The sequence below is a fragment of the Miscanthus floridulus genome, chromosome 1 (genome assembly GCF_019320115.1).
Source record: "Miscanthus floridulus cultivar M001 chromosome 1, ASM1932011v1, whole genome shotgun sequence".
Lineage (NCBI taxonomy): Eukaryota > Viridiplantae > Streptophyta > Magnoliopsida > Poales > Poaceae > Miscanthus > Miscanthus floridulus.
Window position 1 is genome coordinate 186599004 of NC_089580.1, and position 13923 is coordinate 186612926.

The window sequence follows — 13923 nt, forward strand, 5'->3', positions numbered from 1 at the left end:
GCCTGCCATGTGCCATCGATTGGGCCTACTATACACCTATAGGCCTGTACAGTACATGTACATCTATACCTATACTACACCTGACTGGTTGGTGGGCCCCTCCTATTTGGGGGCCCTGTTCGACCGAACCGGCCGCACGTGCTTGTGCTCGGCCCTGGGTCTAGCTAAGAATGGGGAATATATGCTCTATTCGCTTGGCTGATAAGTCATGACTAAAAGTACTGTCGGCTGATTTGTTGTGAGAGAAAAATATTGTTTATTGGCTAAAAAAATACTACTTATAAGCCGAGCAAACAGGACGATAATCACTGAGAGAGGTGACAGGCAGTAGTCCATGATCGACGCCGGATGAACCTTCTGGCACGTGGACCCTCGTTCGTTACAGCCGTCCTTTCGAGCTCACCCCACGCCCAACCACCGTTGATTGGCCGCCGTCGCACCCTTTGCCGGCCGCGCACTCACACGGACACGTACGGGCCCTCAGCTCTTCCACACGATCCGCCATCCGTCGCCCGCCAAGAGCCCAGGACCAGCTAGCGTAGCAGCACCGTGTTGTACCCCTATATAATCCCTCGCATGCAACGCGCCTCGGCCTAGACAGCTCCACCGACGCCGCCGCGCGCACGTACGCCGCCCGACAACGACGAGTCGACGACACGCCCGCGCGCCCGGTGAGCTAGCTAGCGAACGCCCGCCACACATACACATACGGATACAGTGCGCGCGCGGCATGGGGGTGACCACCGCCTGGGAGGCCGTCTGCAAGTCCCCGGTGCGGGCCTCGGTCATCGTCAAGATGAACGCCGCGTTCCTCGCCTTCTTCCTCTTCGCCTACCTGGCGCTCCTCCTCCACCCCAAGTACTCGGGTATCCTCGACCGCGGCGCCACCTCCCTCGTCCGCTGCACCTTCCGCGACTCCTGCCCGCCGCCGTCGTCGACGACCCAGCTATCACGGAAGGTAAGGTGAGTGTGAGTCCACCGGCACGTACGTAGTACGAGTGGCGACCCAGCTCTCTCACGACGGCGTTGCATGCAGCTGGGAGGCGTGGCGGCAAACAAGGTGGCGGCGGCGGAGCGCATCGTGATCGTGAACGCGGGGCGCGCGCCGCCCATGTTCGACGAGCTCCGTGGCCGTCTTCGGATGGGCCTGGTGAACATCGGGCGCGACGAGGTGCTGGCGCTGGGCGTGGAGGGCGACGCGGTGCGCGTGGACTTCGAGCGCGTCTCCGAGACGTTCCGGTGGTCGGACCTGTTCCCGGAGTGGATCGACGAGGAGGAGGACGACGAGGGCCCGTCCTGCCCGGAGCTCCCGATGCCGGACTGGTCCCGGTACGATGACGGCGGCAGCGACGTGGACGTGGTGGTGGCGTCGGTGCCGTGCAACCGCAGCGCGCCCGGGTGGAACCGCGACGTGTTCAGGCTGCAGGTGCACCTGGTGGCGGCGCAGGTGGCGGCGCGGAAGGGCCGGCGCGACGGGGGCGGGGCAGTGCGCGTGGTGCTGCGGAGCCAGTGCGAGCCCATGATGGACCTGTTCCGCTGCGACGAGGCGGTGGGACGGGAGGGGGACTGGTACATGTACAGGGTCGACGTGCAGCGCCTGGAGGAGAAGCTCCGGTTGCCCGTGGGGTCCTGCAACCTCGCCATGCCGCTCTGGGGATCAGGAGGTACGTTTCCGTACGTCTATATTTCATGCATGCTCGGTCTCCATGACCTCTGCTTCATGCTTACACTCACAGTTGCACTGCATGCAATTCAAGGCAAGCATGTGTAGTTGCGCCTGTAGTCCTGTACTAACTAACATGCTAGGCGCAGCTGCAGGACGAGCAAGATAGATACTGAGCATGTTCGTTGGTTGGTTTTTGGGCTGATAAGCTATATTGGTTTGTTGTAAGAAAAAATTACTATTGACTGGCTAATAAGCTCTGACTGAAACCAACAAGACTTAATCTATTTGCGTGTGAGTTGAGACCGCCGATCTCATAGAATTATTCTCCGCACCCACATGCTGTGAACTATCTGGAAATTAAAAGAAGACTGAGATAGCATCAACATAACTCTCAACATAATATTATCACTTGCGATTTGTTCAAGGAAAAAAAGAACAAATATGCGTATAGTACCTTTTACATAATATAATCTGCACTACTGGTTTGACCACTAACATCTTCATTATACTGATGGGAAATAAACAGGGGTTCGTTCAAAGAAAAGTAATACTAAGAAGTAAGAACAGCATTTAGTGTCGGTTCTGTTAATTCGTGAGAATAAATCCACGTATAGTATTCATTATTGATAGTGGGAGGATAAGAGAGCATTACTGCATTAGCATATAAATAATAATGTCGAGAACATGCATGTGCTACAACACGTACTGTGTGTGTTAGGGACATAATGTGCCACCTAATGGAATTATGTTAAAGCTCTATGTATACAGCACATATACAATCATCGAGCTAATAAGATAGATGCTTGCTTATCTGGGCATATATGATCAGTAGGGACGGGCGATGCAATGGGGTGTGTAGAATCTGGTCGGGATAGATGTGTGGCAAAAGGACACGATCAAGCTAAAGCCCATGATAATAATTCAGGCATCGATTCTTACCAGCACTCAACGGTCTCCTTTATTTTATTAGAGAAAAAATATTTAATTAGTATAACCCCCCATTCTTACCCAACTTGGAAAATCTTGGTGGGCAATGTTCGAGCTAAGGGCCTATTTGGATTCACCCAACTAAATTTTAGCTAGCTAAAATTTCAAAGATAGACTTTAACTAGCTAAAAGTTCTCACAGCTAAATTTTAGCTGAGTTGTTTGGATCTTTCAGCTAATAGACTCAGCTAAACTTTAACCTAAACTTTAGTTGGTTTTTTAGCTGGGCCGTTTAGATCTCTGGCAGCTAAATTTAGTCGGCTAAAGTTTAGTTGGTGGTTCAAATAAGCTCTAATTAATATGGGCCACGACGATTGCTAGACAACGAAGAAAGGAAGAAAGTTTCTTATACCAAAGCCGGAGGTAACGATGGATCTATCAGTGTCACTAGGGTAATCCCAAAGCAGAGCCCCAAAATAAACCTGTCCTAGTGTCCTTGCAATAAGCAGATAGCTGCTAGACCTACTAGGTGTGAGCCTTCCAAACCACCAATTTCAGCTCCTGCAAGAACCTGACAGGAGGACGCCGGGAATAACAAGTGTTTGCGTCCAATTTGCGCATGTAATTAAACCAGTAATAAATATATTAAACTCGAGAAAAAAGGAATTTGGAAAATATACCGTGGGGGGTATACTGGGTCTTTACCTAACGTGGTTGGAGGCCTTTCATCTCCACCCGTCTGATCGACCGATCAATCGAGCACACACACGGTGCATGATGGCACGGCTCACGGTGCATGATGGCACGGCTCGTTGGTTCAGTCAGGCAACAGTATTTTTCTCTCACAACAAACCACCACCAACTGTACTTATTAGCCCAGAAATCAACCAGCGAACAGGCCGATCGACACGACTGATTGAACTAGATTCGGTTGGTGAGCTGCACCGGTCGGGCAGGGCTGCTCTCTCCGGGTCTCGCCGGCTTTGAGACTTTGGGCACGCACGCGGCGGCGTGCGGCGGCGCCTAGTGATACTTGCATGCTACTGCATTCTACCAGGTGGATCACCAACCGTAGGCAGAGCAGAACGCACGCCGCAAAGTTTATCTATTCGTGGTTACTTGCGTTGGTCGATGTATATGTCGTCTCTCTTTATTTAGTTTGGTTTTGACTTGACGAACACTTCAACTCACCACCAGCAGAACTTTCTTTTGGCAGCTAGGCTTCGCTGGATAGATAGATCAATGTATAGTGTCAATTGGTGACATGTTTTACAACTGAACTGTCTAGCGATTGCTATATAAAGGGACGGGGGGGTTTCCCTGAAAATAAAAATAAAAATTATAGATAGTGTTTGCTAGCTGTTAGTACCGACCTTATCACACAGTCACAGCATGATTAATCGATTATTCAGCTTTTCAGATTTCTTCTTTAAAACAATAATTAAACTTGCAAGATGTGTTTGATGAGGAGATTCATAGCAAAGTGATGATTGGAGTGAGGAAAATGCATCGATATCCTGTTTTTTTTTATGCTTGTCCGCAAGGCATGATTTATTTGATGAGGAGATCCTGGCTCATACAAAAAAAATAGGAGTAATAATAATACATAAGTATTACATGCATGTGCACGCAAAAATTAAATGAAACAAGCATGTACTCTGTGCACAGGGATCCAGGAGGTGTTCAAACGCGTCGTCGGAGCTGTCGACGTCGTCGTCGCCGTCGTGGTCGGGCGGGCGTCCCCGGCGCGAGGCGTACGCGACGGTGCTACACTCGTCGGACACGTACCTGTGCGGCGCGATCGTGCTGGCGCAGAGCATCCGGCGCGCGGGGTCCACCCGGGACCTGGTCCTCCTCCACGACCACACGGTGTCGAAGCCGGCGCTCCGCGCGCTGACGGCGGCCGGATGGACGCCCCGGCGGATCAAGCGCATCCGCAACCCGCGCGCGGCGCGGGGCACCTACAACGAGTATAACTACAGCAAGTTCCGGCTGTGGCAGCTGGCGGACTACGACCGCGTGGTGTTCGTGGACGCCGACATCCTGGTGCTCCGCAGCCTGGACGCGCTGTTCGCGTTCCCGCAGCTCACGGCGGTGGGCAACGACGGCTCCCTCTTCAACTCCGGGGTGATGGTGATCGAGCCGTCGGCGTGCACGTTCGACGCGCTCATCCGGGACCGCCGGACCATCCGGTCGTACAACGGCGGCGACCAGGGGTTCCTGAACGAGGTGTTCGTGTGGTGGCACCGGCTTCCGCGGCGGGTGAACTACCTCAAGAACTTCTGGGCCAACACCACGGGTGAGCGCGCCCTCAAGGAGCGGATGTTCCGGGCGGACCCAGCCGAGGTGTGGTCCATCCACTACCTGGGGATGAAGCCCTGGACGTGCTACAGGGACTACGACTGCAACTGGAACGTGGCGGACCAGCGGGTGTACGCCAGCGACGAGGCGCACGCCCGGTGGTGGCAGGTGTACGACCAGATGGGGGAGACCATGCGCGGGCCCTGCCGCCTCTCGGAGCGGAGGAAGGTGGAGATCGCCTGGGGCAGGCACGTCGCCGAGGAGATCGGGTACGCGGACCAGCACTGGAAGATCAACATCACGGACCCAAGGAAATGGGACTGACTTTCCTTCTCTCCTATGTCTATGTATATGATCGACTACGTACGTACCTCCATCGCCTGCTGGTACATACATACGTACACGTAGCTGAGAGCGAGATAGCTAGGCAGGCTCATCGAGCTCCATCGCCACATTTTGATTCGTGGGTTACTTCAATTTCTCTTTGTTCATACTTACACACATGAAGGGGCCAGGGAAGTATGCACAGCTTCGATTGGTTGGGCATCTATTCTCATGCCTTTTACCGAGTGTTTAACTGTGTGACCTTCCATACGAAGCGTCGTACATGTTTGAATTTGAGATTTTGAGCTATTCACAAGCGTGGGTACAATTTAGATAAAAATCAGTTTCTAGATATATATAGTTGTATTGCAGAGTACTTATATTGTGATGATGTACCTAGTTGTAATATAATATATAATTTTTCTTTCAGTCTAAAAAAAGAGGTGGACGTGAACCCCAAGAAGGTTGAGGTGGACACCTTGCCTACGCTACTACTCGAACGTTCATCCCGGCCATGGGCATCATACGCTTGATATCGTCGAATTAGTTGACAGGGCGGCGGCGCTCGACGACAAAGCCATGGTTTAAACCGCTTCAACCATCAAAACCATACTGCCTGATCCGTCGTTTGCATGGGTTGGTTTTAGAAACTACAGAAACCCGCAAAAGACTGTAATTGAACAGGCCTACGCTGCAGCTAACTCATCCAAACACACTTAACATGAGCTTGAAGATTTGAATCATGACTTCTCCACTTAAAAAACGGTAATGCTCTGAACCAGACGCCGGTTCGCCCGTTGCTAGGCCACAACGTCAGCCCAACAATCAACGCTCCTTCATTTCTCAAAAAAAAATACTCATCCACTTATTCCTATCCGCTCGTTCCTCTTCCTATCGCTTTTATTCGCTTGCCTACCACCTCCAAGGACGGAGACAAGGGGGCGGGCAGGGGCCAAGCCCCCCTATGAACATGAATTTCCCACTAATTTTTTTAAAATTCGAATAAAATTTGAAAATTCAACGCTGTTTTTTGACACAAAAAATTCAACACTGTTGCCCCCACCTAACATTCAAAAAATCAACTTCCTGGCTCCGCCCTTGGCCGCAGCGCGCGGCCACCTTCGAGGCGCACCACTCGGCCACTGACCTTGCCAGGCACGGTGCGCGGCCGCCTCCGAGTCGTGGAGCTCGGCTACTTGACCCTGCCAGGCGCGGCACGCTGCTGCCCTCTCCAAGTCGCGCGGCCGTGGCCTCCCTACCGCTTGTGCGGCCGATGCCTCCCTCTCGTGATGTGCAACCACTGCCACTGGTGAACACACACCGACGAGCCTCCATTCTGCCGAGCAGCAAGGAGATGTTGCGTTGAAAACGTATGTTGCAAGAGTATGTTTCAATTTTTCTGATGTTTTTTGAGGTATGTTGCGAGTATTTCATATGGATGTTGCAAAAATAGGTCGTGATGTTGCACATGTTGCAAGCGTCCGTTCTAAATGTTTCATCTGCTTTTTCAGACGTATGTTGCAAGTGTGCTTATTCGGATGTTGCATATATTTAACACATATGTTGCAAAGAGTATGTTCGAAATGGTTCAACTGTTTCAGTCTTATGTTGCAATAAGTGTTTTCATGTTGCAAGTTGCAAGTATTTTTATCTATATGTTGCATATGTTTCACACACATATTGCAAATGTATGTTCCAAATGTTTCATCTGCTTCAGACATATGTTGCATTCATATGTTTCATGTTGCAAGTGTTCTGTGTTTCAAAGGTATGTTCAGAGTGTCATGTGGGTATGGCCCGGGTACCGGGGGAAAGGGCCACTACGAGCCGGGGCTCGGCGGATGGCGCGCCTGGGGTCCTGCGGACGGGGCATGCTCGTCCTCATCCCGACTCCCGGGTCCTGCCTGCGTAGAGAGAGAGATGAGAGGGTCAGGGGGGGGGGGAGGTGCGAGGTGGGGCAGGGCGAGACGGGTGGGGGTAGGATACGTGTGTGTGGCGGGACGAGGCAGATTGGGAAGGACTGCAGTGATACAATGGGAGTGCGGTGCGTTTCTGTTGGACCGTTAGGTACTGTCCGATGGAATCCTATCCCATCGGACTGGCGCCAGCAATCCTCCCCCCCCCCCCCCCCCCCCCCCCCCAACCCCCAACCCACCACACAGACACAAAAAAAATAGTATTCCCGTTTGAATTGGATTTGGATTGGACTTGTGCTTGTCTTTATCACTGGCAGCCCCAGGTCGTGGCCCACGGTCCAGTTTGTTTTTTCCATGGGCCGACGCGGGCCTGGTTTTGCGGTGCACGGACAGATTCGTTGAGATTGCGGCAACGAACGTCTGTCCAGTCGTCTGCGGCGCGTTGCCCGTTGGCCGGCGAAATACCGTACCTCGTCGGTCACGGAGGAGTACTTTACTTCACCGCGCGTCGCCGTTCGGTCAAAAGGGAGGCCGGAACGCCAGGTGTGCACTGTCAGATGATGAAGCCAGTAAGTTCCATCGGCGCCGGGTATACTCAATTCGACACCAAACAAACATGGTCTCAGCCGCCCCTGCCCTGAAACGGACTCCTTCAACCTTGCTATATTTGAGCACAAACCAAAACCAGCCATCGTCCGGCCACCGCCGCTTTCGCTCGTCGTGCAGGCTGCCTGCCATGCATGCATGCGGCGCCCCGCGCACGGGCAGGAGGCCCCAGCCCATAAACATCTCTGGCATCCCTGGCTGCCCCCCCCTTTCTTCGCGTCTTCTCCTTCGGAGCGGAGCCTCCCCTTCGCGGGTGCTCCATCGTCCTCCTCCCAATCCTAGCATGTCATTACTATGCCAAGCCGCATCGCATCGTTCCCCTTCTTCCTCGCCTTCGTCGCCGTCACCGCCGCCACCTTATTCCCCTCCTCGTCCTCCCAACAGCCGCCCGCCGCGGCGGCCGTGCCACAGCCCAGAGGGTTCTACATAAGCTGCGGATCAGACAAGGACGTGCAGGTAGGGAGCATCAAGTGGGCCAAGGATGAGGGCTTCACCGTCGTCGGCAACGCCTCCGCCATCAACAAGCCCAACCTCCTCCCCGTGCTCGCCACGCTGCGCTACTTCCCGGACGCCACCGCGCGCAAGTACTGCTACCAGCTCCCCGTCGTCAAGGGCACGCGCTACCTTGTCCGCACCACCTACTTCTACGGCGGCTTCGATGGCGGCAAGGAACCCCCCGTGTTCGACCAGATCGTGGACGGCACCCTGTGGAGCGCCGTCAACACCACGGACAACTACCGGCGCGGCATGTCCACCTACTTCGAGATGGTGGCGCAGGGGCAGGGCCGGACCATGAGCGTGTGCCTGGCGCGCCGCCCCGACACGAAGTCCAGCCCCTTCATCTCCGCGCTGGAGGTCATCGACCTCGCCGACTCCATGTACAACACCACGGACTTCGGCAGGTTCGCCATGAGCACCGTGGCACGCAGCCGCTTCGGCAGCAAGGGCGAGATCGTCAGGTACGCCCGCCCGTTCGACCGTTCGCCGCCGTGCTCGTGAGGCCGGCCGGCCGGGGAATCCTGACGTGACGTGGTTGGCATTCTAGCTATCCAGATGACCCGTACAACCGATACTGGGCACCGTTCGCGGACGCCAACCCCATGGTGGAGAGCCACTCCTCCATCTCGCCCGACGACTTCTGGAACCAGCCGCCGGCCAAGGCGCTCAAGGCCGGGGTCACCACCAGCCGGGGCAAGAAGCTCACCGTGCAGTGGCCCACGACGGAGCTCCCAGCGGCGATCTACTACGTGGTGCTCTACTTCCAGGACTCGCGCACCGCGAGCCCCTTCAGCTGGCGCGTCTTCGACGTGGCCGTCAACGGCAAGGACTTCTTCCGGGGGCTCAACGCCTCTGCGGCCGGCGTCATGGTCTACTCCAGCATGATGCAGCTGTCCGGGAAGACGGAGATCCTGCTCACGCCCAACGAGACGTCCCCCGTCGGCCCGCTCATCAACGCCGGAGAGATCTACCAGATTGTCCCGCTCGGCGGCAGGACCGCCACTAGAGATGGTATGCATTTTTCTCGCATCAGCTTCTGTCAGTCGCCTTTGGCCTGTGAGATAAAATGTCTGGGCGATGAGAAGCTCTAGGCTTTTCCCTTGTGCAGTGGTTGCAATGGAAGATCTCGCAGCGAGCCTCAAGAACCTACCTCCGGACTGGGCTGGAGACCCTTGCCTGCCACAGCAACACTCTTGGACCGGGGTTGAATGCTCCCAGGGGTCACCCATGCGCGTCTTGTCACTGTAAGTGTTCAGATTACAATGGCAGCCGAATCCAATTGAATGTCAATGGTGCTTCGAACTGTATTTTGTATGCGTTCTGGTTAAATTCGGCCAATGCATTTGGTATTCATCAGTTCTCAGTGCTCATCAATGTGTAAAGAAAAAGAAAATAAGGGCTAAATTCGGCCAATGCATCGGTGTTACGTCTTGTCCTGATGGAAGAACAACATTACAGTCCAGTAAAAACAAAAGGCTAGAAAAATGTTGATCATTGTTGTGTTAATATGACCGGTTTTCTGCTATACAGGGATCTAAAAAACCATGGTCTTTCAGGATCGCTTCCCGACAGCATTGCAAATTTGACAGGGGTCAAAACCATGTAAGATAGACACAAAACTAAACTCTCAATGGTATGAGCAGACTGGATGGACGATCCTTCTAATAATGCCTTATAAATTGTGACTACAGATATCTCAGTGGTAACAATCTCTCAGGCCCCATACCTGACTTGAGCAGCATGCACACCTTAACTGCCGTGTAAACTCAAGCATACTTGATTTTTTTAAAAACATTCGTTCTGCAATTTTACTAACCATGCTAAGCTTTTCATCATTTGAAAAGGCGCCTTGATAGCAATCAGTTCAGTGGAACGATCACACCATCAATGGAAAAACTAGTCAATCTTAAGGAGCTGTTAGTACTCGATATCTCATTTCATAATGTATCTCAAATAATATCTCCATACATTCTTTGCCTAATGCATTTTCTCAAAAATGGCAGATACCTGAACTACAACAATCTCACGGGCAAGATACCAGATGGTCTGAAAAACAAAGCTGGACTTGATTTGAGGTGTCAAGAATGTGATCAATTTATTGGGTTCTTTGTTTTGTCATAAACGGTGACTATATGTTTTGCATGAATAACTTTCAGAACTGTGGGGAACAAATTTGAATGAGGCTGGCAAGGAGGAAATACCTTGATGCTAATCCTCAGCATGATGCTGCACCCATGCACACACGGTTCAATGATGAAGGGAGAGGACTGAAGGCTTCAATATTTGTAGGATGGACATTGATGTCTGATGTATGAGAGCTCAAGATTGATTTCATATCTAGCATGACTTTGCGCCATCTCTGTCCTATTCTTAGAGTTTTGTTGTACATGTTGGCGCATGTTGCATCAAGAAGCATCAATCTAGGGATAAGTATTAGGTGAAAGAATCGTTCCTAAATCCTAAGTCACAAGCCATGCATTTTCTGAAACTTCCATTAGGACAGTAACATGCAGTAGCCAGAAAATACTTAGCTCATAATGCATTTTGCAAGTTATGACTTCTGCAAATTAGGAGTCTCACTAGTAGCACCGAATAACAACAGACATACAAATAAAATACATACTAGGGCAATTCTGATAGATAAAGCCTAAAAATACTCAAAATCCCACATTCCACGTCCTGCTAAGTTAGTACGGCTGTGCGTGATGATGCAGTCACTCATCTAGCTCACTGCCATCATCAGAGGCTGCTCGGATGATATACACCTGGGAGGCGAATTCATTGGTAAATGAGCACTGAGCATTATAAATGAAAAAAAAACATGCTTTGAACTACTGAAAAACAGTATTGCACTTAAAGTACCTTGAAGGTCGTGGGCTTAATCAACTGAAAAACAGCTGCATCTCCATCCTGAATCCCTATGGCATAGTGCAAAACCAGCCCATCCGCCACTTAGCCCCTTCTTGTAGGCAAGGTAGTTGGTGTCGAATTCTTCATCCTTCTCATCCAGCAAGGTGATAATGGCGTCTTGCTTCGGCATGTAAGTGTCACAGAAATGGCTCGGGAGACCCTTTCGATCATACATACAGAAAAACCAGCACATGGCATAAGTTGCTAGGGAGAGCAAACAGGTGTAGAGCTGAGTACTCACCAGCCAAAAACCTCGAACCACATGTGAATGCAACATTGCCTTCACAAAGGATGGGATGTCAGGGTCAAGCTGTGATTCCTAGCTCCTCGGCCTTTTTTGTTGCCTCCAACCTAGCTTTCATGGAAATTGTTCCGCTTCTTGCCATGTAGATGAGGTCAGCTGGTTTTCTAGGAGACCTACGGAAGAAACGGAACAACAGGATTGTTACCTAAGAGGAGCAGAGCATATGTTTATAGCTCCTATGGTCAGGCTAGGCAGCTAGCAAATGTCCGCATACCTTGTCATTCTATCTGCAGTGTGTGGTGCTATCTGTTGGCAAATACAACTTGTCAGTAAAAGCAAATGGTTCAAATTTATAGTTCATGACATGGATGCTAGGCAAAATGGCACGATGTAACATGTTCTTTATTGTGCCATGTTACATTACAGGATGATTATCAGAAGAAACATTTGTAAACCAATGCCTTTTGAAACGATTTTGTAAGAAAAAAAAATCTAGTTGCGGCACACAAATGTTCAACTTTTCAGTTGCCTTTACCAAAATCACATGGTTTCGTAAACTGATTGTGCTTTTTTTTATGGCCACATGGGTTGGTACACGCCACAATGTTTCAATTTGAGAGCAGAGAAATAAAATGTTGCCCTGTTTCCAGGTGGAAATAAATGGGAAGCCTTGAGCTCGAAATAAGAAACTACCATGTTCATTGGCCACACAAAACGTCTGGAAATCACTAAAATAATAGTGAAATATGTGCATTTATTAGAGCCCAAAAGGAAAACGAGACAGCGCAGGCAAAAGAAGACAAATACCTCAGCGTACTTGACCTCAGGGGAGTTGCGCAAGCCGGCGGGACCTCCTGGGAGGCGAGGGAACCACGACCGTGTCCTCGATGATCCTGCGCCTCTTCGGCTTCTGCTCCGCCGCAAAGCAAAACAAAGGGTCAGTCAGACAAACGGCGGCGCATATAGCAGGTGAAGAACGAAGGAGGCAGAAGCGGGCGTGGCATCACACCAGTGGGGAAGGGGTCTTGGGGGCCTCCTTGATGACGGCGGAGAGGTGGCGCAGGTTGAGCGCCTCCATCTTGCGCTTGTTCTCCTGCACATTCCGCTCCCGCGCCGCCTCGTACGGCGACATCCCCTACGTCTCCGCGGCCGCCGCCACCATCTCCCCCACCCCTCACACTCAACCTCTTCAATGAAGTGGGGGATCAGGTGGCAGTACGCGGAGGGAGAGAGAAGTGGACTAGAGGGCGGCAGGCGTGTGGACTAGAGAGGTTGGGGTCTTGGGGAGGGTTTAAGGGGAGGACGGGTGTGGTGTGGTGTGGGTTTTGAAGGCAGGGCAGAGAAGGGAGGAAATCGACCGTTGGAGACAATACGTGGGGTGGAACAGTAAATTCTGACACACAAAGGTGTGGCCGTATGGGGGAAAACACGGAAAATTGTTTTGTGTCCAATGTCCATGTTCCTTGGGGATAAAGGTGGGGGAAAAGGCCGTGAAAGGCGGAATTCTTTCGCCGGCCCGTACTGATACACGCTCGGCCTGATCTTTCGAGCCCGTTTGGGCAGACTACGAAGAACGTGGGAAAAAGGTTAGCGTTTGGGCTGAACGTGGGGAAAAGACGAAGAACGATGGACACATATGCACACGATATACGTTACCGAAATACTCGGACGCGGGCGTCCGTCACCTCGCGTCGGTTGGGACACGGCTTTTACTTCGCCTCGCTAGTCTCTCTATCTCTCTCTCCTCCTTCGACTCGCCTTCCTCATCTCCAGTTCTCTTCTCGTGTCTGCTGGCAGCAATAGAGTCCCGCACCACCACTGTTGCTTCCTTCTTTCATCTAAGCCGACCATGTCGTCTCCTCCCTCGGTTCACGAAGTGCCTCCTCGGCTTCTTCCTCAACCCAGTGCTATCAGGATGCGTCGCTGTCGTGGACCGCCGACGCAGGTGCCTGGGTGCCTCAGGTTGTCTCCAGCCGAGCCAAGACGCACCCATGAGCGCGGCCAATGCTGGGTGGTGTTCGCACGCCGCTGGCTCCCACCTTGATGGCTGGAATCGACCGGCCTCGATCTCTCCCCCTATGTTGCAAACATATGTTTCAATTATTGCAGATGTTTCAGATGTATGTTGCAAGTGTTTCGTATAGATGTTGCGAAAGTAGATCGAGATATTGTATATGTTGCAATGGCTATACACGTATGTTGCAAGCGTCTGTTTCAAATATTTAATTTGTTTTTTTCAAACGTATGTTGCAAGTGTTTTTATTTGGATGTTGCGTATGTTTCACACGTATATGTTTGCAACTATTTTTGTCAGGATGTTGTATATGTGTTGCAATAGCTTTTCAAGTGTTTTAAGGTGTTTTCGGAAGTGTTGACGCATGTTTCAAGTGTTTTATCTTTCTTCAAGCGCATGTTGCAAAAGTTTCATGTGGATGTTTCAAAAGTAGATCGGGTGTTGTACATGTTGCAATGTTGCTCATCTACTATAGCTCACCTTGCATGCGTGTGGGAAGCGGATGGTTATAGGGAAAT

General features: G+C 51.5%; 1 protein-coding gene and 2 pseudogenes across 1 annotated transcript; 2 read left to right on the forward strand and 1 right to left on the reverse strand.

Annotated features, from left to right (window-relative positions):
* Nucleotides 1–586: 586 nt before the first annotated feature.
* LOC136551259 (UDP-glucuronate:xylan alpha-glucuronosyltransferase 2-like) lies at nucleotides 587–5526 on the forward strand (annotated as a pseudogene).
* A 2393-nt stretch (nucleotides 5527–7919) lies between these two features.
* LOC136505476 (putative leucine-rich repeat receptor-like serine/threonine-protein kinase At2g14440) lies at nucleotides 7920–10655 on the forward strand. The gene is made up of 8 exons (XM_066500638.1): nucleotides 7920–8698; nucleotides 8785–9248; nucleotides 9346–9481; nucleotides 9768–9839; nucleotides 9929–9997; nucleotides 10082–10153; nucleotides 10241–10312; nucleotides 10394–10655. The coding sequence occupies exons 1-8, from the start codon at nucleotides 8034–8036 to the stop codon at nucleotides 10416–10418; spliced, it is 1575 nt and encodes a 524-aa protein (XP_066356735.1). The 5' UTR covers nucleotides 7920–8033; the 3' UTR covers nucleotides 10419–10655.
* Nucleotides 10656–10951: 296 nt separating this feature from the next.
* On the reverse strand, nucleotides 10952–12553 carry LOC136505486 (B3 domain-containing protein Os03g0184500-like; annotated as a pseudogene).
* Between the last annotated feature and the right edge of the window lie 1370 nt (nucleotides 12554–13923).

Bases quoted from the DNA above. Each gene is read 5' to 3' on its own strand.
- LOC136505476 (XM_066500638.1), top strand. From the start codon at position 8,034: ATGCCAAGCCGCATCGCATCGTTCCCCTTCTTCCTCGCCTTCGTCGCC. The intron at 8,699-8,784 runs GTACGCCCGCCC...TTGGCATTCTAG, and splicing joins AGCAAGGGCGAGATCGTCAG to CTATCCAGATGACCCGTACA. The intron at 9,249-9,345 runs GTATGCATTTTT...TCCCTTGTGCAG, and splicing joins CAGGACCGCCACTAGAGATG to TGGTTGCAATGGAAGATCTC.